This window comes from Spermophilus citellus (genome assembly GCF_964194105.1).
Source record: "Spermophilus citellus genome assembly, chromosome: 2".
In the NCBI taxonomy this organism is placed as follows: Eukaryota; Metazoa; Chordata; class Mammalia; order Rodentia; family Sciuridae; genus Spermophilus; species Spermophilus citellus.
Genome location: NC_138183.1, coordinates 28,345,785 through 28,369,055, shown reverse-complemented (window position 1 = coordinate 28,369,055; position 23,271 = coordinate 28,345,785). Strand labels below are relative to the sequence as shown.

The following is a 23,271-nucleotide window of genomic DNA, read 5'->3' as shown; positions in this document are numbered from 1 at the left end:
GAATATGCCTGGAAAACATGAGGTATGCAAATAAATGGTAGAGAATAGAATGGAGAATTTAGATTGACTGGTAATGTGTAAAAGTTAGGAGGAAAGGTAATGTTTGGTGACTTAAACTGAAGGAGGATGAATTATAGGCACTAGAAAAATCTTCGTATAGTTTGGTGTGGTGGTGCACACCTGTAGTCCTAGCAGTTCAGGAGGCTGAGGCAGGAGAGTCACAAGTTCAAAGCCAGTCTCAGCATTTAGCAAGGCCCTGTGCAAAATAAAAAATAATAAGGGCTAGGGATGTGGCTCAGTGGTTAAGTGCCCTTAGGTTCAATCTCTTATTACTACACCTCCAAAAAAAGAAAGGAAAACATGTGCATAATGACAGCCAGGTCTACTTAGTAGGACTACAAGTTCCTAGAAACCAAACTCCAAAGAGTCTTAGAATCTTAACTGATTACATGTCCCACAGATCAGAAAGTATTCATGTTCATAAGTTATGACTCCCAACATCAATCCTCAGTTCTTAAATCAACTTTCTCCTTCTGAACCAATTGAGTAGACTTAAAAATGGTAGTTTGTGACACTTATGAATATAGAAATATATATTTAATATTGTTATTTTTATTCTATATTTTATTATGCTGTATTCTCACATAGTTTTAGAATGGCATGTTGAAACTGTCTACTGTTCCTGCCACCTAATAGATGTTATCTAATTTAATTCTCACAAAAACCTACCAAAGAATTAATAACATCCCCCACTTTTCTAGCTGAGACGAGGAGCTTAGTTAGTTAAAACACAAAATAGCTAGGTAACTTAAAATGGATCATACTGAAGGTAAGTGGCATGACACAAAAATTTACATGGAACTTTAAATTAGAATGAGTTTTATTAGAATGGTTTTATTTCAAAATATTTGATAATATGAAGATTTTTATGTGTCCAGATTTGAATGTAGTTTGTCCTAAGATTATATGTAATCAGAAACCTGGCATTTCTCAGCACAATTTCAAATCTATGCTGCTGATGCTAGGTAGTATTACCTATCTTTCAGTGCCTCTTTCTTCATTAGCAAAATTAATATACTATCCCTGCTGTTACTGATTCCAGGACATATTCTAAAAATTTAAAAAATAATAATAATTGAAGAGAAATGAATAGGTATAATACAACAAATATTCAGAATTCCCCAAGTCATGTCCTCATATGAACTTTGTAGATGACAAGGACACATGAAGATGGGAAATTATTCTGCAGTGACTGAATTCTTTCTAATGGGGCTTTCTCAATACCCAGAACTCCAGCGTTTTCTCTTTGTGCTCTGCCTCATCATGTACAAGATTATCCTACTAGGAAACAGTCTCCTCATTATCATCAGCATCCTGGATCCTCGCCTCCATACTCCCATGTACTTCTTTCTTGGAAATCTCTCATTCTTAGACATCTGTTACACATCATCAACTATTCCCCCAATGCTTATTATATTTATGTCAGAGAGAAAATCCATCTCCTTTCTTGGATGTGCTCTACAGATGGTTATCTCCCTTGGCTTGGGCTCCACAGAATGTATCCTCCTGGCTGTGATGGCTTATGACAGGTATGTAGCCATCTGCAACCCCCTGAGGTACCCCATCATCATGAACAGGGTGTTATATATACACTTGGCTGTGTGTTCCTGGACTATAGGCTACATGACCTCCTTAGTGCAAACAGTCATGGCAATGGTGTTGCCTTTCTGTGGTAACAATGTTATTGATCATCTTACCTGTGAGATCCTGGCTCTTCTAAAACTAGTGTGCTCAGATATATCAATGAATGTGCTAATTATGGCAGTAGGAAGTATTATTTTATTGGTGATTCCTGTGCTGTTAATTTTTGTGTCCTATATTTTCATTCTCTCTTCCATCCTGAAAATTAATTCTGCTGAGGGGAGAAAAAAAGCCTTTTCTACCTGTTCAGCCCACCTGACTGTGGTGATCTTATTCTATGGGTCAGCCCTTTTTATGTACACAAAGCCCAAGTCAAAGAACACCAAAGTATCTGATGAAATCATTGGACTGTCCTATGGAGTGATAACCCCAATGTTGAATCCCATCATCTATAGCCTGAGGAATAAGGAAGTAAAAGAGGCTCTGAAGAAAATTTCGAACAGATACTTGCATCTAACAAAAATATGAAAGGCCTTGAAACATGCAATTCTCTCAACACAGGATCAGATCAGGTGTATTATAGTCACAGAAAAAGTCTGCTTATAAGGCCATACATAGGACTCTGTTATTTTCAATATCGAATGCTCATATAAAGCTTCTGAATATTGTCTTATCTGCAGTCCCTGTATGTGCACAGCTCCTCTAATTAGTCCCTATACACCTTTCTATCATATAAATCTTATCCTCTCTGCCCTCTGCTATTTTTCACCCTCATTTTTTACTCTCTCCTATTTCTTCTTTTTGTCCACCCTCTCCTCTCTCCATCACCTATTTCATTTCTCTTCCTCCCTTTTGTCCTCTTAGTCTCCTTTCTCAGTCATTTTCAAATGGAACATGTATTGTTTGGGGTATTTATTTATTTATTTATTTATTTTGTCTTGCACAGTCTCTTCTGGTGAACGTATTTTTCTTTGGTGAGCCAACAATCCTCCATTTAAGTTTGTGTGGTTCTAGATAGGGTTGATCCAATCTTTTGCAAATAGTGGTAAGCCATGAACATTGGCCTAGTCAATTAAAAACAAAATCCTCTTGTCAAAGTCAGCATGGTAAGTGAGAAAATCCAAGAAAATCGAACTCAATCCAAGATTACTGTCTCTTAATGAGAAAAAAGGGGAACACTTCCTGCTAGAGTTGCTAAATAGGTAGAGTATGTGTCTGGAGCCAGTCTTTGCCTTTACATGGAGAAATCCTAAATGAAAGATAAAAGATGTGAGAAGGAGGGGGAGAGGATGTCTGATGCAGTTATTTTAACTTCTTGATTAACCTGTATAGAAAATCAAATTCACAAATGTTCTTTAGGTTATATGAGTAAATAAATTATATTTCTATTAAAAACTAACTTTCAATTGGATTCTTAATTACTTACAATCATATAGTCATAATTAATGTATTCCTTCTCCCCCTCTCCATTCTTATTTTTGAAGCAGAAATTACAAAGATAGATAATTTAATAGTCCAGTGTTCTATAGCACTCAGGGGTCCTCCTTTTTCTTTCATTAACCTAAATTATGATCATATGATTTTCTGTTCTGTATGCAAGTAAATACTCTAGTCACCTCCCTGATAATTCCTAAGCAGTGTTTACATTTTCCTACATTCTGGTTTTCATTTTTGCCCCAGATTAATATTCTAAACTTTACCACTATTCCTCTGGTAATCTTATATGCCTCTTTGTTTTAAAACTCTCAACAGTACATTTTGCCCAGAAAGAATAGGCATAACTCTCCTAAATACCCATATCTAAAGATCACTATATTTAACATCTTTCTTTAGGTTGAAAAATTAGATCAATGACACAGCAAGCAAAAGTAGAAATATTAAATATCACTATTTTTTTAAAATTTCTTAGCCAAGACAATGCCCATGGCCCCTCTCAAGTCTATTTTCCTCTTTATCATCTTTCCTGCTACCAGATGGATAGTGTCTATTCATTTTTAAAAGAACAATACTTACTCACCAGGAAATTGGGCCTTAATGATTTTAAAATATTGAAGTCCAATCTACAAGAAACTTGAATGATGAGTTCTGTTTGAAAATGTATCAAGCTGCACACTTAGGATTTGTCCACTCTCAAAAAAGATCCAATAGAGAAATATATAACCCATTGCCTGCCTCACATTATGAATATTAGGATAATCATCACAGCCCTTCTAAAACTAGGATCTACATGATTCATTCTTAACAAAGGAAGAACCATGATTGGAATATAGCAATCCAAAGCACTTCTAACATCCTTTATTTGAGTTTCTTTAAGCTCCAATACTACAGCAATATTTTAAAAAAGCCCATTGTATTTCAGCTCACAGTTGCTCTGGAACATCTCCTTCCATCATTTCCTAAGACCAGCCTTCTTACAGTTTCCACCCTTTCTTTTCCCACCCCACACTTCCTTGATCAGGATATTCTTTTTATGTAAAACAGTGTGGGCTCTGAGGGCAAGGGATTTAAAGCAACATGGATTTTAAAGGAATTGAGCAATTGAGCCGTAAATTGTGGGGAGGGAAGCTATTAAAATTCTCAAGAAGTTTTATCTTCCTATATTTACTTATCAACACAAATCTAGCTTTTTTTCACCACACTACACAGATGTTATCTTTTACCACTCTATCAACTTTTTCAAGAAGAAAGTATTTCTTTCTCTTCTTTTCTAACATAGGTTTTTAGTGTGCCTCTATTACATTTCTTGTTATATGTTGTAATTTATTCAATGTAGCATAGTTGGTGAAGGGCTTACAAGTCAAGAAGAAATTATTATGAACTACAGTTTACTAGAATTATGAACTGTCATGTATTAGACTCTACCTTTCCCATGAACTAAATGTTGAATTTATTACCTAGCTCGGGGAAGGAAGGGAGTTGTGAGGACTAAATTAAAAAATGCAAAATGTTTTATTCGATGCTTTTCTAATGTCATGCAAGAAAAATACACATTCCACATATGTTTGCCCATATACACCTATCTCTTCTAATAAACTGAATTTCCTGAAGGCATGATATAAAAGTAATCTTTGTTTAAAAGACCTTTGGTGTCCGGAAAAAAAATACATGCATTTATTGTGAATGTGTATTGAATAAATGAATGAATGTATGACTGTCTTTCTTATGCTAGAGGTAAATAAGGATATTTACAATTGCCCAAATAATCCCTACAAGTGTAATCAACCTATAACACCTCTAACTCCCAGGCTAGGGTTGTGGCTCAGTGGTAGAGCACTTGCCTAGCATGTGTGAGCCACTGGGTTCAATTCTCAGCACCATATATAAATAAATGAATAAAATAACAGTCCATTAACATCTTAAAAAAACTCCATCTACCTCTCAAAACTGTCTCCTCTGACTTAAAGACTTTTTAAAAATCCTAGCACAACTCTCATCTCTTTCCACTAAGTTAAATTTCTATAGCAAACTATTTAGGGTTTGCAATATTTATTATGTTAAGATTTATATTCTCTTCACAATAAACCTGCTATTTATTGAAATTTTACTAGGGGAAAAGCCTCTGACTTGTTTGATCTTATAATCCCACAATTATTAACAAAGTGGGCTTCGATGAATACATTAACTGTATCATTTTATACTGCCTTTTTAAAAAAATTTTTTTAGTTATAGTTGGACACAATACCTTTATTTTATTTATTTATTTTTATGTGGTGCTGAGGATCAAACTTAGCACCTTGCTGGTACTACTTGAGCACTCTACCACTGAATCACGACCTAAGCCCCTTTATAGTGACTTTTTGTATTAAGTTTATTTACTTGGAAGAATTTCATTTTCATAGAATATGGGAAGTATGACTATGATATATGTAATACATACAACGACTATAGCAAAAATCCTGGTTAAACTAACATGCCTTGTTTTATATATAGTTTTTTTGTTTTGTTTTGTTTTTTAATTCTGGGCATCAGAAGATTGACTGTTAACAGATTGGTACAGTCTACCTAATCCATTTACACACACATATATAATCACTGAACTCATTACAGAGCATTACACATACATAACTTGACAATAACCAAAATAAAAAGACATTAATATGAAGAACAATGAGTCCTATATGTGTACCTCAGCCCTAAGATCTAGCATTATAGGCATTTTAAATATAACCAGTCCAAAACAGAACACTGATCTTCCTATCCTCAAACTATTTCTCAAGTCTTGCTCATCTCAGGAAATACAGCATCACACAGGAATGCCCATAACCCACCAGCACAATTTAGTGTGATCACCTCCATTGCTACCATAGTATTCTAAGCCACATGGTCTTACCTATGCTAATACAAAGGCTTCCCAAATCCCATTACAGACTTTTGTTCTTCCACAATTCCACTTGTTTTCCCACAATTTATTCTTTACACAGTAAACAGAGTTTCGTTTTTAGAATGGCAGATACGTAAGTCATAGAACAGATACAAACCTAACAATGGTATTTTTAAAATCAGTATAGTGGCTATCATTGTGGGGGAGACGTTATTTCAGGTATGAACTGGGCTGGGGCATGAGGGAACTTTTCAGAAGTTATATTATGTTCTATATCTTGATAGGCGTTTCAATGATGCAGAAATGCATTTGTCAGAACGTTGTTACATTCACATTTGTTGAATACAATTAATTAAATGGAAAACTAAATAAATATTAAACCCTAGTTAATAATAAAGATGCTGAACTATTTAGAGAAAAGTGCAATGATATCTATAGTTTGCTTAGAAATGCACCCAAAATATAACTGGGAAATAATGGAAGGATACAGAGATAGATAATACATAGAATGATATAATTAAATTTAGTAAAATATTCATGGTGGAATCTAGTTGATGGGAATATGATGTTTAAAAAATTTTTCACTTTTTCTTTATGTTTCAAATTTTCATAATATGGTATCCAAAAAATGTATCATTAATTTGTCAAGAATATACCTCTTAAAAGAATTTTGTATCCATAAATGAGACAAGGACAGAATTTGGATACTAAATGATATCATTATAAATTCTCTTAAACTTAGTTTAAGAAAAAGTTCTACTATTTTAAAAGGGAAAACTTTTTAATAGGTTATTTACAACTCTTACAAGAGTGAAATTAAAAATAAATTTTATTGGTCCCTTTGAAACTTAATTTCCTACACTGAACTCTTGTCAGAGTTTCAGTTGCTAATCCTTGGGGAATGAGCACAAGGGGAGAAGGAAAGTGAAGAAAAGAAATAGATAAGAAGATTTACTAGAATCAAGTTCTAAGATAATAAGGAAAAGTAAAAACAACAAATTTCTTTGATATGATATGTTGTTGATGGTGGTCATTCCTGTGTCTTTGGCTATTTCTGACAGAACTAGTGATTCCCCAGGCATATCAAACTGTATAGATATTAGCATTTGGCTTTAAAGTTGGCTCTTCCTATAGCATTTATTTTTTAAATACACTTTTTGAATACAATTAAAGCCAAGAAGTTTTGATGGTGCAATTCATATATCAACAAGATATTTTTCTGTAACCTTGTAACACTGCTACCTTAAAATAATCAAGTTACAATAGATGAACCTAGATAGGGCAGAGGGGTGGGAGGGAAAGAGAGGGGGCATGGGGTAATTAATGATGGTTGAATGTGATTATCATTATTATCCAAAGTACATGTATGAAGACACGAATTGGTATGAGTATAATATGTATACAACCAGAGGTATGAAAAATTGAGCTCTACATATGTAATAAGAATTGTAATGCATTCTACTGTTATAAATAAATAAATAAATAATATGAAAAAAAACATTAAGGAAAAGCCAAAAAAAAATCAAGTGACATAATCACATTTCCTGGAGCCTTCTCTGACCTGGAACCTTAATAAAATATAAGTTGAATTTAATTCAAACAAACTATAAGTTAGATGAACTGTTACTATTCCATGCTACTCATATTCTCACATTTTTATAAATGTGAGTTACTATTGGGTAAGGCTAACATAAATGAACACTGGTTATATTATAATAATAATTCAGGTGATTACAGAACACAGGTGTTAATATGTAGGCTGTATTATGTATCATTATTTAAAATGGGAAATGAGACTACTCAACGTATTGAACACTAATAGTGTTAGTGATGAAAGGCCTACTGAGTATGAATTTTATGCTCCTGATAAAAGTTAAAATTTCCAAGTGTTGAGAGACAGCAAAAATGAAAAAGTCAGTGACTGAATAACAAGTGAAATAAATTACTTAAGACATTAATCAAGACAATTTGATAGCAAAGACTATATAATATAATAATCTAAATTCAGAAGGAATGATGTCTTCCTGAGAAATGCATGAAGATTTAGGTATCTTAATGTCTTTTACTCTCTCATACAGTGGAATGGTATTCAGGAACAAAAAAGCAAACATACAACCCCAATGTAAATACCACAATAATTATATAAGAGTCATAAAGCAAAACAGATTTTATTGAACTAAGATAGAAAATTTTACCATGTTTTTAAACTAGTTGTCTCACTATAATAGTGAAGTCATAAGAATGATAATGTAGAAATACATGATGTGTACAAAACTACGTTTCTATATGTATATTATGACATTAGTATTTGCCTTACATCTATCTCTTCTTTAAGATACCAATTTATGAAATACAGAATTTAATTATTAGCTTTACAACATAAAAAGTAAAATGATAACACCTAGAATAAGACCCTGTCTGAAGAAGATATCTTTCTGTTTTTTTGTATGTGCAATACAGCCTAGGTTTTGTAGTTAAATTTTGCAGGTTCATTTAAATTTTAAAATCTAAAACTTATGAAAGATGGTTTCAATTCATCATTTTATAATATGTAACAATGATTACATAATGCTTACAAATAAGTAATTCAATTTTAAAAAGTAAATACAAGTATATAAGCATGTTTATAAATAAGCAAAATGTAGTGGTAAAAATAAATGCCTAAAAGGAAACCTGGAAATTCATCTAAAAATGTCATGATGCTTCCCACATAGAATAGTTATTCCAGTTTTTTAAAACTGAAGCTCAGGCTGCTCTTAATAGTGAATGATCTTATTATATATTAATATCATTTAATAGTATTTATTTTCTCAGATGCTTCAAAATAATAAAAAATGTCAGCAATGAACACAAAACCTCAGGTCAATGGAATAATTTCTTCAATTTATCCAAATAAAATAACTGAAAACTGGGATTTCTATATCAAATTAATCTTTCATGAGAGAAGGAAAAATAAAGACATTTTTAGGGAAAAAAGACAAAGATTTTTACCGTACAGACAGTACTAGAAAAAAATTCCCTAAGTTAAAAGAATGAAATTAAAATGAAAATACAGTAAACAAGGAAATTGCTGAATACATAGGTATATCTAAACTGTCACTGGCTTTGAGAAAGAAAGAAAGAAAGAAAGAAAGAAAGAAAGAAAGAAAGAAAGAAAGAAAGAAAGAAAGAAGGAAGGAAGGAAGGAAGGAAGGAAGGAAGGAAGGAAGGAAGGAAGGAAGGAAGGAAGGAAGGAAAGAGAGAGAGAGAGAGAAGAGAAAGAGAGAAAGAATGAGGGACTTAAAAACAAGGTCAAAAGAATAGATGCAACATGAATGATGATAAGAAAGTTTAAATGTAAACATTTTAGGGCTTATGTATTCTCATCTTTAAAAGTTAATGTAATCTTGTGGGGGATGTGCTTGCATAGTAGAAAATGTTTTAAACGCAATAAAATGTTTATAAAACTAAGGATACATTAGGGGGGGAAAAAGCAAGTTTCAATGAATACCAAAGACATTCAAACCACAACCCATGTTCACAATACAACATACATAATAAATTCATTTCAAAAAGAACCCCTCCCACAAAAATGACTTTTAAATATAGAAATGTATGTGAATTATCAGTAGTATTTGAAAGTTAGATGCAGCTTCAGATTGTAATTTGGTTTGTTGGATGTAATAGACATGCGAAAATGTAAAACCCAACATGATGAATGGGAAAATGAAAATGCATAAAATTTGCTGTAAGATATATGGAGATTTATTTTACTTATTAAAAATTCTTATAAGAAAACATGCATATTTATAAAAATGGTCTCCTATGTCAAGTATTTGCGCAATCAGAGCTATCATATAAATTCTTCTTTTAATAGCTCATTATTTTGAAAGACTGACATATTGAATTCTGGAGACACGACCAATAAAAGTGATGAAACAAAAAAAGTGAGAATTTAAAAAAGAACACTGTTAAATAATTCATAGGTTAAAAGTAGGATAATGGACACTTTAAAATATTTATAATGATACTAAAATTACTCTCAAAATTTGTGTGATAAAGGAATTCACATGGTCAAATACATACTCTGGAAGACAAGAAGGATGGAAAATTAATGCTCTAAGAATCCAGCTTAAAGATTTAGAACAACGAGTAAATAAGGAAATCCAATTACAGGTAGAAGACTAATAAGTAGTTTAAAAATTTAGTAAGACACAACAGAAATACAAAAACAAATAAAAAGTGGGCAAAGAAGTTGAATAGGCATATTTTCCAAAGAGGACATGTGAATGGCCAAAATGGGCAGGAAAGATGCTGAGTATCACTGATCATTAAAGAAATGCAAATCAAAACTACAATGAGCTACTACTTCACAGCCATAAAGATGACTACTATCAAAATAACAAAAGTATCATATGTCAGAGAGGATGTGGAGATATTGGAACCCATGTACTTTATTAGTAGGAATGTAAAATGACATAGCCACAATGGAAATAGTGTGAGTGTTCCTCAAAAACTTAAAAATGAAATTACCATATAAAGCAGAAATTCCACATCTGAGTACAATAAATAAATAAATAAATAAATAAATAAATAAATAAAGGCATGATCCCCAAGAGATCTGTATATATCCATGTTCATAACAGCATTATTACAATAGCTAAAACATGTAAGTAACCCAAGTTCTCTCTGAATGGATACATGAATAGCAAAATGTGGTGTATACCTACAACTTAATATCATTCAGTCTTAAAAGGAAAGAAGTTTTCACAAAGGCTCCATAGATGAACCTTGAAGTTATGCTAGGTGAAGTAATCCAGTCACAAAACATCAAATACTGTATGATTCTACTAATATGAAGTAGCTATTTCAGAAGTAAAAAACCATGGAGAGGAAGTAGAAAGGTGTTTGCCAGAATCAGAGAAATAAAAGGAGGGAGGTTACTGTTTCATAAGTACAAAGTTTTAGCTTTGCAAGATGAAAAGAGTTATAGAGATGGATACTGGTGATGGTTTCATCACACTATGAATGCATTTAATATCAGTGCACTGTACACTTAAAAATGGTTAGATGGTAAATTTTAGGTTATATGTACTTTTACCTCAGTAAAAAAAATGATAATTTTTTTCATTATCGAATGATTCTAATCCAATGCCTATGATATACAAATTAGTTCATAAAAGATTGCAAAGCAGTTATGGAAAGCTCCCCTACCTTTTATAAGTCTGATATAAACCTGAAGCAAAAACTGATCAGGGATAATATAAGACAGAAAAACTTATGGAACAATCTCACTTATGAACATATGCAGAAAAATACTAAATAAAATCTTAACAAAATCTATAAAGCTACAAAACAACAATACCTAACAATAAAATAGGGTTTCTTCCAAGATGCAAGGATTTCTTAACACTAAAAAATAATATAATACAATTCATGATAATATTAATTGGAGAATTAAAAACAAATTATAATTTCAGTAAATGCAGAAAAATATTTTAATAACATTCCCTATTCATTCATAATTATAAAAGGTAAAATAACTTAGAAAACTAAAAACACAAGATTTCCTTAACCTCACAAAACTTACTTATTGAAAACTTAAAATTCACAAATTATTTTAAAGTTCAAAAAAAAAGAAGAGAATGCCTGTTTTTACATTCTATATTCAATGTTGCAGAGATCCTACAAAGAAAGGTGAAGAGGGGAAGACAGGATAAGGAGAGTAAGTAAAAGAAGGAAAAATGGAAAGAAAATGAAAAATAGGACAATAGAGAGCACATGAGGAAGACAATAAGGAACGGTATAAAGGAGAAAGGGAGTGACAAGAAGTGTGAAGACTATACAGAGAGAACCACAATTCTCAGTCCTGACTGAAAAGGTTGTCTATGTAGAAAGAAAAAAAAATCTGTAAAAACAAAAAATTTAAACTCAAAAGAGTCTCTGACATGGCTGCCAAGCACAAGATCAATATGCAAAACTCAGTAGTAGTTTTTGCAACATGTACAAATGGTTAGAGAACATACTTGAAGAGCATATTAGGAAGCTGGTCACAGTGATATATGCTTGTAACTTCAACTACTCAAGAGATTGAGGCAGCCTCACAAGTTCAAGGTCAGCCTCAGTCAGAAACTGTCTCGAGATAAAAATAAAAAGGGCTAGGGACAAGGGTCAGGAGTAGAGCATCCCAGTGTTCAATATCCAGTATCATGGGGTAGGATGGGGTGGGAAAGAAAAGGAGAAGAATGGGGTTGGGGAGAAGGAGAAGGATATCAACAACAAAAGCCAACAAAAAGTATAAAGTACCCATGAATAAAAACTGCACAAGGAATTTTTGAAGAAAAATATAAATATTCACTAAAACACACTGCACAAAACCTCTCATAAGCTGGGCAAATAAACTTCATTTATGTGAGGAAACTCATATTGTATATTTACTTTGTCAAATGACAAGATCAATAAAAAAGCAACACTAATTCTGATATCTTACCATTGGCATAGTTCAAGACAGATATATCAATGCAGTAGACTACATACAGCAAGCAGGAATAATCTGGCTTTAGGTGGAATTTTGTATTCTAAACTAATGTTATTTGATTTAAGATTGCATTACAAATCAGTAGAGAATGGTCAACTAACTATTTAATAATTTTTGCTTTAATAATGGCCTTCTAATATTGAAATAAAATCAAATTAACGCTATACATTACTCTGTGGCCACTGTAAGTTTAAGACAGATTAAATATATGAGGACTGAAAGCAAAACTGTACAATATCTGGTAGAAAATATTAAAGTATCTTCATACACAAGGAAAGTAAAAGTATACCATAAATATGGCCAAAAGAAGCAGAAAATCTAAAAGACTACAAAAGTGAAAATAGACAAATGGGATGATAATGCACCAAAAACTTGTGGAATGGTGGAATTCTTTGCATTCTTCTCTTAGGGGCCCATGGCATAGCAACAGCTGAAAAAGAAGACAGGTAAGATGTGAACTAGGTTGAGGAAGTGCAACCCTATTTCATTTAATATTGAGACGGAAAGAAATGGTTAAACTGCTACAGGAAGTAATGATATATAGCAGTGAGTACCCTTGTATCCTAAAACTCTTAGAAACTGAAGTCCCAACATTTCTCTTTAAGAGTGAAAAAAATAGGGAAGGCAGTCTTTCTCCCACTGGAGAGTAGTCACCTTATTTCATGGTTTAGCTTTTTTATGTATGTGAAAACAAAATAAAAGGACACAAATACATCTGATGAGATCATCAGGCTATTTTATGGAATCATAACCCCAACATCAAAAAAGCCTAAGGAATAAGAAGATTAACGAAACTGTGAAGAGAGTCCTGTAGCAAACACCTATTTACTGAAAACTATGAAATAGCTTGAGGCATGTAATATTCTCAATGGGGAAACAGATCTTGTCTTTTTATACTGATATTATGAGAGTTTGCATCCTTACACAACCAGATAGCAACTCCCATTTATTTTCAACATAAAATGTTCATGTAAACCCTCAGAACAGTGTCTTATCTGCTGGATTTACAGTTGTAAAGAAGTCTGCCAACTGGTCCCTTAAAGATTCTGATACTCTTCATCAAGATAATCTCAAGTTCACACTCTCCCTCTCTCACACTACCTCATTCTATGAACATAGCCATCATGTTGTTATGTAGCTACATACAGTTGTTTTAGTTATATTCTAAGACCCCAGCCAACAGCAAGCATGCTACTGTCAGACCTGTAAGTAAGCCAGCATTCAGATGATTCCAACCTATACAATTCAAGCTGCCACAACTAATACCAAGAGGAAACCTGTCCAACTAAGCCCAGCACAAATTATAAGGTCAATACCAAAATAAATGTTTTCCTTGATCTAATCCACTAAGTTTTGCTGTAGTTGGTTACCTAGAAAAATAACAAAAAAGAAAGAAAAAAAATGAAATCCAGAATTTCTACAATGTTCCATTATAGAAATTTCTACAATTTACCATTCACAATATTCAAGATATATCACAAAATTACTATACACACTCAAGCAAAATGAAGTCTGATTATGAGATAATTCAAAGGATGCAATAAATAAGAATTTTCAAGTAGACATTATAACTATTTTTAAAATAGATCATATGAATAAATAAGAAGTCTTTGCACAAATAATACTAACTATAAAAAGGACCAAAGGAAAATTCTGGAAGTGAAAACTGAAACATATAATTTTTTAAAAGCACTGGAAGTTTAACAGCAAACTCAAGATGACATTTAAATAGTAGTTACCTAATTTAAAAAGAGAGGTAAAGAGTATATGATCTGTTTCCTACCAGAAATGCTAAGTGACATAATTGCCTACACAATAGCAATTTTTTTCTTTCTTGATAACAAAACCTTTTAGTTCATATTTAATTATCAATCATGCTCAGGAATGGTGGGGACAGAAAAACCATGATTATTTCAGGCTAATATGGTAAATCCTACTTCCTTTTGTGACTAATGATATGTATGCCTACCTTTAGATAGGCGTATGACCCAGTTCTGGAAAGTTAGAATGATAATGAACGAGATGGAGCTTCTGAGAATGCTTCTTGCCCTTCAGAAGAGCAATAAGAAGGGACATGCTCTATGTTCCTATTCTTGGAATATGATGATTTGATTTCTGTCACTTCCAGCACAATAGCAATAACCAAGTCTCTTCCTCTTTTTGTTAAAAACAAAAAGAGGAAAAGACTTGTGTCCTTGATGAACTCTCTGAATCTTGAAACTATTAAGCTATGGATTTCTTGAATATTAAGCATTAATAAATGCTGTACTTTATAACACACTTTGAGGTTGCATTTTCCCTAAGTGGCATCTAAAGGAATCTTTGTTGACAGCAAAAACTTCGTACTGAGCCTATTGTATCTCAAATATTTCCTGATTCTCATTACCAGATAACAATTTCTTCCTTTAAGTCACTACATTTTTCTTTGCACATATGCTGTATTTTATCTTGATTAGTTATGACGTGATTTTATTAACAATATATACTTTTGTTCTCAGAAGTGCTACAGATAGAGGTAATATTTGAATCTCCATGTGTACTATGAATCTTCTCATAGGTTCATTTTTTACTATCTTCTGCTTTTTTATGATTCCCTACTAAATTTTAAGGCAAGAACTTGTGTTTATCATTTTGTATATCTATACAACAATGAGTATTTGGCATCAAAACTGAGAAAAGGACCTATACATAGGTAGTAGACCCATGAATCTTAAAAGGTGAATAGAAGTGAAATAACAGAAATATGAAACACATACCATGCCACTAAATAATTGATTGCTTCTCTTTCAAATTATTTGTTCTAGCCCCGCATTTCATATTGAATTTACTGTAAATGAGCTAACGTCCTCTAGAGTAACTGTTCTCCTAATTAAGGACTACATGATTGCAGAGGTACAAAAAGACTATAACTGGAATAGAATTAAAATATTAAAGTCTGGAGGTGGCATAGCATGGACAGAGTCCAGAAATTTGAAATACAATAAGTAGTAGATGAGGATGCTGCCAGGGAGCCATGGCAGGAGTTTGTTGTTCATTCCCTAAAGGTTACATATCCACAGCTTTGGTTAATACACCCTTATGGCTATTTCACACCACCAAGATAAAAATGTATAGCACCCTCACTCATTTTACATTCTATAAAAAAGGGCATTACAAAAATTTCTGATCGTGGGAATTAGTTTTTATTCACAGAGAGTAAGAATAATACCCTCCAACATTGCAATTACTTTAAAAATGCTATAGACAAGTAGAAAATACCAAGAAATTCAACAGGAAACTATTTAATTTCTACTCATCCATTACATGTGTTTTCCTCCTCTCTATATTCCATTTTAAAATGATAAGATTCATTAAAACCCTGTTTTAAAATAACACGAGACATATCCCAGCTATTTCAGAGAATAAAGTAGGAGAATCACAAGTTTGAGGCCAGCCTTAGCAACTCAGTGAGACCCTATCTCAAAATAAAAAGTAAAAGGTGCTGAGAGAGAGCTCAGTAGTAGGGTGCCCTTATGTTCAATCCTCAGTATCATAAATAAATAAAATCAGAAAATATATAAAATACATGAACTTTAAACAGAAAGTTATAAAATAGCAAGTACAACATACATCAATTATACTTTATGCTTTATAAAGTATATTCATGAAAATATGCAAAAATATCAATATTTACATCTAAAATTATGGATGACTTTCCTTATTTGGGCTTTTCTGAATAAACCAATTTCCACAATGAATTTATATTATTTCTAAAATCAGAGAAAATTAATTCAAAGAAGAAAACAATGGAATTTAATGAATAAGACATGATTGAGTCTTGAGACATTATCCTTAGTATTTTAAAATTTGTTACCATTAGGAAGATTTAAAGATTCAACTTTAAATCACTTGTGGGATTATAGAGACTCCTAGAAGAAAACAAAGATGGGCTTAAATTAGCTGCCAGAGGCACCAATAGGCCCGCTGGAAATACTAGGAACTCAGAAGTGAGAGAGTACTTAGGTGGCACATTGACTTACTACAAACTGAAATTCATGACATGGGTTTTTATTGGTGATGAAAGCTTTATTTTGATCTGTCTCCCACTGACTCCAACTACTAGCATTCATCCGGAGCTGCAGGATCCTGATATATGGATTCTATGGCACGATTACAACACAAAGAGAAGATTGCTAAGTTTATGAAGAGGAACAGTCAAGGTACTTCATTCTTGTCTTTATACTTCACCATGAAACCATGAAGTATTTTCATACTACAACATGTAAATAGAAAAATTTAGTGATATACTAGAGGAAGTGAATATTAGCAACATCCGTGCTTATGTCTACAATGTCTTACTTGTTTTGAAGATTGTAGTCCCAATAAACCAGGTAATTTATTGTATGTGGAGAATTTGAGAACCCTACATGAATATTTAAATGAGATAAATTAAAACAGAGCTGGAAAGAGCTATTTTCAGAAAGCAAAGAGGACATAGGATTTAAGAATTCAGAATGATTTATTGTATTTGGTCAGTTTTGAATTAAATAGTGAAAAGAACATGGGAAATAATAGTTCAATAAGGAAATATCTTTAATATTTATGAACATCATTATAAATTAGTTTTCGCTTACCTTGGAAAATTAAAAAATGGCAGTTTAGTGGTTCAGATTAAATTGACATACTATGTATGGTATATTCCGTTTGTACCAAGATCTTCCAGGTATATTATGTTAAGCATCTAAACACTACAATGAGGGTACTATTACCCTATTTTACATGACACTCATGACACGCAAGATTTTTGCAGCTGGTAAATCACAAACCCAGACAGAACTCTAGTTAGGCTGACACTAAGTCAATTGCTTTTTCTATTAAAATAAAGTACTTCTCCATAAAGATATATTACTAACAAAAAGAACAAAGAAGAGGATCAGATCACAGTAGGCTTCCAAGGCAGAGCCTTAGAAATAACTGAATGGTTTGCATGTTCTAATCAATCCCAGAGTGAGCCTATTGCACAGATAGAAGTTCCTACAAGTAAGAGTTTAAAGCTTCCTCTGTATTCCTAATAGGAAAGTGATGCATTTTGTATTCACATGATGATGTTAAAGAAAAAAGAAACAGAATAATTTTTAAGACTATGTAAAAAAAAAGGAAAAAAGAGCTTATTCTAACTCACCCATTTCTGTTTATTATCAACCTCTTTTAGGGCTCCTAGGAAGTCATTTATTTAGATAAGCACTAGGGGCCTCCTGCCAGTGATCTTTCATACTGTGAAGAACAAAGGCACTTTCTAAACATTAGGAAAACCTGGATTAAGCAAGATGACTGTTGTCATATACTGTTCAAACATTCCTTGGGGTAAAATCAGAAAATCTGGGTGAGTATGTATCCTTTACCAACTATTTCTCTTTCTTTTTGATAAACTTACAAAGAAAAAGAGTGAACGCTTCATGATCAACAGTTTGCTTTCTTTCCACAAATGATGCACAATGGTGAGGACAATGACTGGGTATTTGAAGAGATGAATAAAATGTGGAGGGCAAAGAGCCAAATTTTTACTGTTTTCTGACAGAAAGATAAAAGAGGTAACAGAAGCCCCAGATCTTTCCACATGCTTCCTTTTGTCCAACAAGAGTCTCTGTGTTTGGTATGTGAATGAGTGTGTTTGTGTGTGTGTGTGTGTGTGTGTGTGTGTGTGATGCTACAGTATGATTTACAGTGCCTCCTATATACACTGCCAAACTTGATCACATTCACGTGTGTGTATATTATTTGTTCTTTTTAGATACATGACAGTAGACTCTATTTTGACATATTTATGCAAACATGGAGTATATCTTATTCTAATTAGGATCCCAGTCTTCATGATGTTAAGATTCTAAATGGTGGATTATGGAATCTTTTTACAATAATTGAGGCTGTGTCAGGCTGTATGCTAATAGTGGGTATCTGTGTGAGATTTACTGTTTGTAACCAGAATACTAAATGGCATTGATTTCATTTTTATAATATAAAGCAACAAAAAATTTCTCTCCAATTTCCTGTTTAATGACTATTTTATTTCCTTCTTGGGTTTTAAAGAAAACTGGTGTGAAAGTTCTGTATGTCCATTCCATTATTCCCTTGCAAGAAAAATTTGGAAATAGCATTTTTTATATTTATAATAATAAAACATGGGCCAATGAAGAATTATTTGGAAATATGGAAATTACATTGTTAATGCTCCAAGTCCATGTTCCAGAGAAAACATCAAAACACACTGTAATTTCTTTATGCAGTTGTTTTGTAAAAAACTGCATTCATTTAGGTAGTTTTGGGAAACTTCCTTTCTCAGGAAATACGTTATGAGCATTGTCCTCCATTGTTTTAACACTTCACTAAGATTACAGTTTGCACTAAGATTACAGTTTTAATTGGTGATATTACATGTGACTTTATGTCTTTCATTTGTTATACCACGGCCATCATATGCGAGAATTTTAGATAAAAAAATATAGTGGCTACTAAAGCATAATATAATTTGAAATATGATAGTATGTGCAATGTCATTTACTTTTATTTTCTGATCTGATTGCTGGACCTTTATTTAAAAAGTCAAATAATAATAATAATAATAAAAAATTTTAGTGGCTTTTAGGAAAATACTTCCAGTATTTTCCTAAACACTTGAAATTATATTGACCAACACTTTGAGAGAGATGATTTTATCATCTTAATGATTTATCTTCCTCAGTCTAAATTACCAAAAGTTTGTACCAAGAATGAATACTGTATTCTATCAAATGCTCTTACACATAGAGTTAGATGGCAATGAATCTTATTTTTGTAACTGATTCATTTCATATATTATATTGACAAATTTTCAATTTGTGGATATAATATATGAAATTATATTAATTAATTATATTAATTCCATTAATGTGGAATTCCAAGCATTAATAAAAATAAGTAACTTCACTTAATTGTATAATTGGATGTAACTGTATGCTTCACATACCCAGGCATAAGTCATAAATTGGATTTATGAAACCTTTATTGGCTGACACATTTGGGTAAAATTGATATTTTAATTTGATAAAATAATTTCCAATAATTTTTCACCTTAAAGTGTTAGATAGAATATAAATTACTTGTTTCTTAAAATCCCATTAGTTATTCTGCATCCAATGTCCGTTTGGAAAGTCTCATACTGGACCCTTACTATAAATCACAGTGTATATGGCATAGTTTGTGTCAAATGAATAAGAATGAGAGCAAGAAGCACAGGGTTGTGTGACAGCACATAGAAAGGGCATCACCCTCCCAACAGGAGGTGAGAAAGTTTTCTAGAAAAGATAATATCTGAATTGAAAGAAGTCCTTCTTCCAGTTTAAGAAAACAGCATGTACAAAGGCAGAAAGAAGAAAGACTATAGTGTTTGAGGATGACTAATCAAATTATTGCAAATTATCTTATCAAATTAAGGTATCATTTTTATGCAAATGTGTCGGAGCTAATAAAGCTCTGGTCAATCAAATTTATGACTATATATGCAAAGAATACAAGGTACATCCAAGTATACTATTAAGTAATATAAATTTTTTAAATTAATGGTCATTGCAGAGAACTGGAAGTGTCACCAGTGGTTTCAGAATTTCTACCTCAAAGGGACCAAAGAATGACTGGAGGATGGGCTGGAGGTCTTTTAAGCTGTGTTGCATAGGCAGCACATTGTTTCCTTAGACTGTATTCCTCTGTTGGTGTGACATTTATAGGGGTCCTGATGAAGATTATTCCAGGGCAAACCCACCCAGCAACTCCTTCCTTGATATCATTATGGGAGGAGTAATATTAAAAGTGAGAAGAGGATAGAAAACTGAGGGAGTTAAGATTGACTTTTCATGATGGGTTAACTATGTTTTTGGCAACATGACTGGGTTTTCTTTCTCTTATTCATCCTTGATTTCCAAAAAATAATGCAACTTTACCTGCAAGTTTTTTGGACAGAGCAAAAGGAAACCACTTTTCACTCCTTTCTTTCCAAGAACCCCACCCAGAATACAAATGTTTAGTGCACTTTATTTAACAGTAAATGTTGACTACTTTTCCTTCTTTTCTTCTTTTCCTCTCTGTCCTCCCTCTCTTCTTCCACAAATGTCTTACAACAAATTAAAACTGCTGTCTTAACTCTTTCCTTTGTGGAATAAGTCCATGTGGCCAAAGTGAATAGACAGGAAAGGAAAGATGGGAAGAAGGAAATATTTTTCAATATACTGATACTGGTAGTATCTTTTTTTTTTTTTTTTTTTTTTTTTTAGCCTTACCGAAAATCACTGTCCAAGCGATACTCTCTTAAAGGAAGACAAATGTCCAGGGAAAAAAATGAAGATGAAGTTATTTTTCTATCCTGTCTGTCCTGTGTAGGAAGACAGTCCTGTCATCTGTGACCAGCCAAGAAGTAAGACTTTCACCTACACCTTCAAGCTTTGGGGATACAAACGAGCTTAAAGAAATGTATAGTAATGTATAATATAAAGATGAGTCCTTTATATAATAGATTTACACACATGATTGAGCATGTTAAAAGAATAAGTATAAAACTAGTGGAACACAACTGAGTTTTTAATGATATAGGTTATAAGGTTATATACGTTATAATGACAAAGTTATAAGTAGAAAGAACTTAGAAAAATATGAGTTGGGAGGGAGAAAGTTGAAAAGGCCAAAACTTTGGCCAAATTACATCACTACATTTTTTACATGTACAAATATGAATAAATCTCATAATTATGTATGACTATAATGCATCAATAAAAATGTGGAAAAAGAAAAATAATAAAATTAATCTGTAAAGTATAACTCGACAGGATAAAAATTTAAAAAGGTAAAAAAAGAAAAAAAAAGTTCAAAACTCAGACAACTGAAGTTCCTGAAGGAAACACTGATTTTGAGAGGAAAGACAAAGGCTAAAGATTCCAGGTGTGTGATTGCTAGAGGCAAATAACATGCTAAGGGTTCTCATGCATTATTCCTGATAATGCTAATCCTCATAATTGTGAAATTTCTTCCTACATGTAGAAAATTAAGGAGGCTATGTTCCAGTCTTCAGAGCTTTCTGTCCAACACTTAAGGTCAGAAATAAAACAAACTGTGATGATTCTTTTGTAACACATTTTTCTAATAGTTTTCTGATGCTTTTAATCAGTATAGGAATCTGTGACTTATAGGCTGATCTTGTAGTTAAGGGAGCTGACTCAAGAATCAAGACTCAAATATTCAATTCTAGTTTTATCATCTATTATATCCATGGCCTTGTGAAAGTTACTTCAATTTTTGTGTCTTTGTTTGCTCCACATAAAATGGGACTTTAAAATAGTATCTGTATTACAGAGTTGTCCTGAAGTTTAAATCAGTTAATAAATTCAGTGTGCTTACATTAATGCAATATGCTTAAAACAAAGTGCTCACTAAAATTTAGCCAATATCAGTTTAGCCACTTATGGAACTTTCATGGCCAAAAATTTTTTTAAAAATGTGGAAGATACAGAGATGCATTCCAAAGCATCAAATATAAAGAAATGAAATAATATATTAATAAGAATTTATGAAATAATAGGAATATGCCTGAAAAACATAAAATATGCAACTAAATGGCAGAGAAAAAAGAATGGAGAATTTAGATTGACTGAAAATGTGTAAAAGTTAGGAGGAAAGGTAATGTTTGGTGACTTAAATTGAAGGAGGGTGAATTATAGGCCCTAAAAAAATCTGTGCATAGTTGGGTGTAGTGGTGCACACCTGTAATCCCAGTAGCTCAAGAGAATGAGGCAGGAAAGTCACAAGTTCAAAGCCAGCCTTAGCAATTATCAAGGCCCTGTACAAAATAAAAAATAATAAGGGTTGGGGATGTGGCTCAGTGGTTAAGTGCCCCTTGGAATCTCTGGTATCTCCTTCACAAATAGAAAAGAAAACCTCTACATAATGGCATCCCAGTCTCTTTTGTGCCTACAAGTTCCTAGAAACCAAACTTCAGTTAGTCTCAGAATCTTAATTGATTACCTGTCGAATAGATCAGAAAATATTTATGTTCATCAATTATGATTCTCAACTTCAAAACTCATTTTTATCAACTTTTTCCTTCTGAGCCAATCGAGTACACTTAAAAATTGTGGGTTTTGACACTTATGAATATAGAAACGTATATTTAATAATATTATATATTTATATACTTTATTATATTCTCACATATAGGTAGGTTTAGATGACATGTTGAACCTGTCTACTGTTCCTGCCACCTAATAGACGTTATCTTATTTAATTCTCACAAAAGTCTACCAAGGAATTAATAACATCCTCATTTTTCTAGCTGAGACTAGGAGCTTAATTAGTTGAAACTCAAAATAGTTAGGTAACTTAAAATGGATCATAGTGAACATAATTGGCATTGAATAAAAAATTTACATGGTACTTTAAATTAGAATGAGCTTTATTAGAATGGTTTCATTTCAAAATTTTTTAATAAGGTGATTTTTATGTACAGATTTGAATGTAGTTTGTCCTAAGATTATATGTAATCACAAGCCTAGAACGTCTCAGCACAATTCCAAATCTATGCTGCTGTGTGAAGCTAGGTAGTATTACCTATCTTTCAGTGCCTCTTTCTTCATTAGCAAAATTAATATACCATCCCTGCTGATTCCAGGACATTTTCTAAAACTAAAACTAATAATAATAATAATGGAAGAGAAATGATTAGATATATCTACATCAAAAAGTCAGATTTTCCTGATTCATGTCCTCATATGAACTCTGTAGATGACAAGGACAC

At 32.4% G+C, this 23,271-nt stretch overlaps 1 protein-coding gene across 1 annotated transcript; it reads left to right on the top strand.

The window, feature by feature from the left end:
• Positions 1-1,224: 1,224 nt before the first annotated feature.
• On the top strand, positions 1,225-2,169 carry LOC308642389 (olfactory receptor 13D1-like; the record flags this gene model as incomplete). Its single annotated transcript, XM_081281260.1, has 1 exon — positions 1,225-2,169. One exon carries the CDS (start codon positions 1,225-1,227, stop codon positions 2,167-2,169), a length of 945 nt encoding a protein of 314 aa, XP_081137386.1.
• Between the last annotated feature and the right edge of the window lie 21,102 nt (positions 2,170-23,271).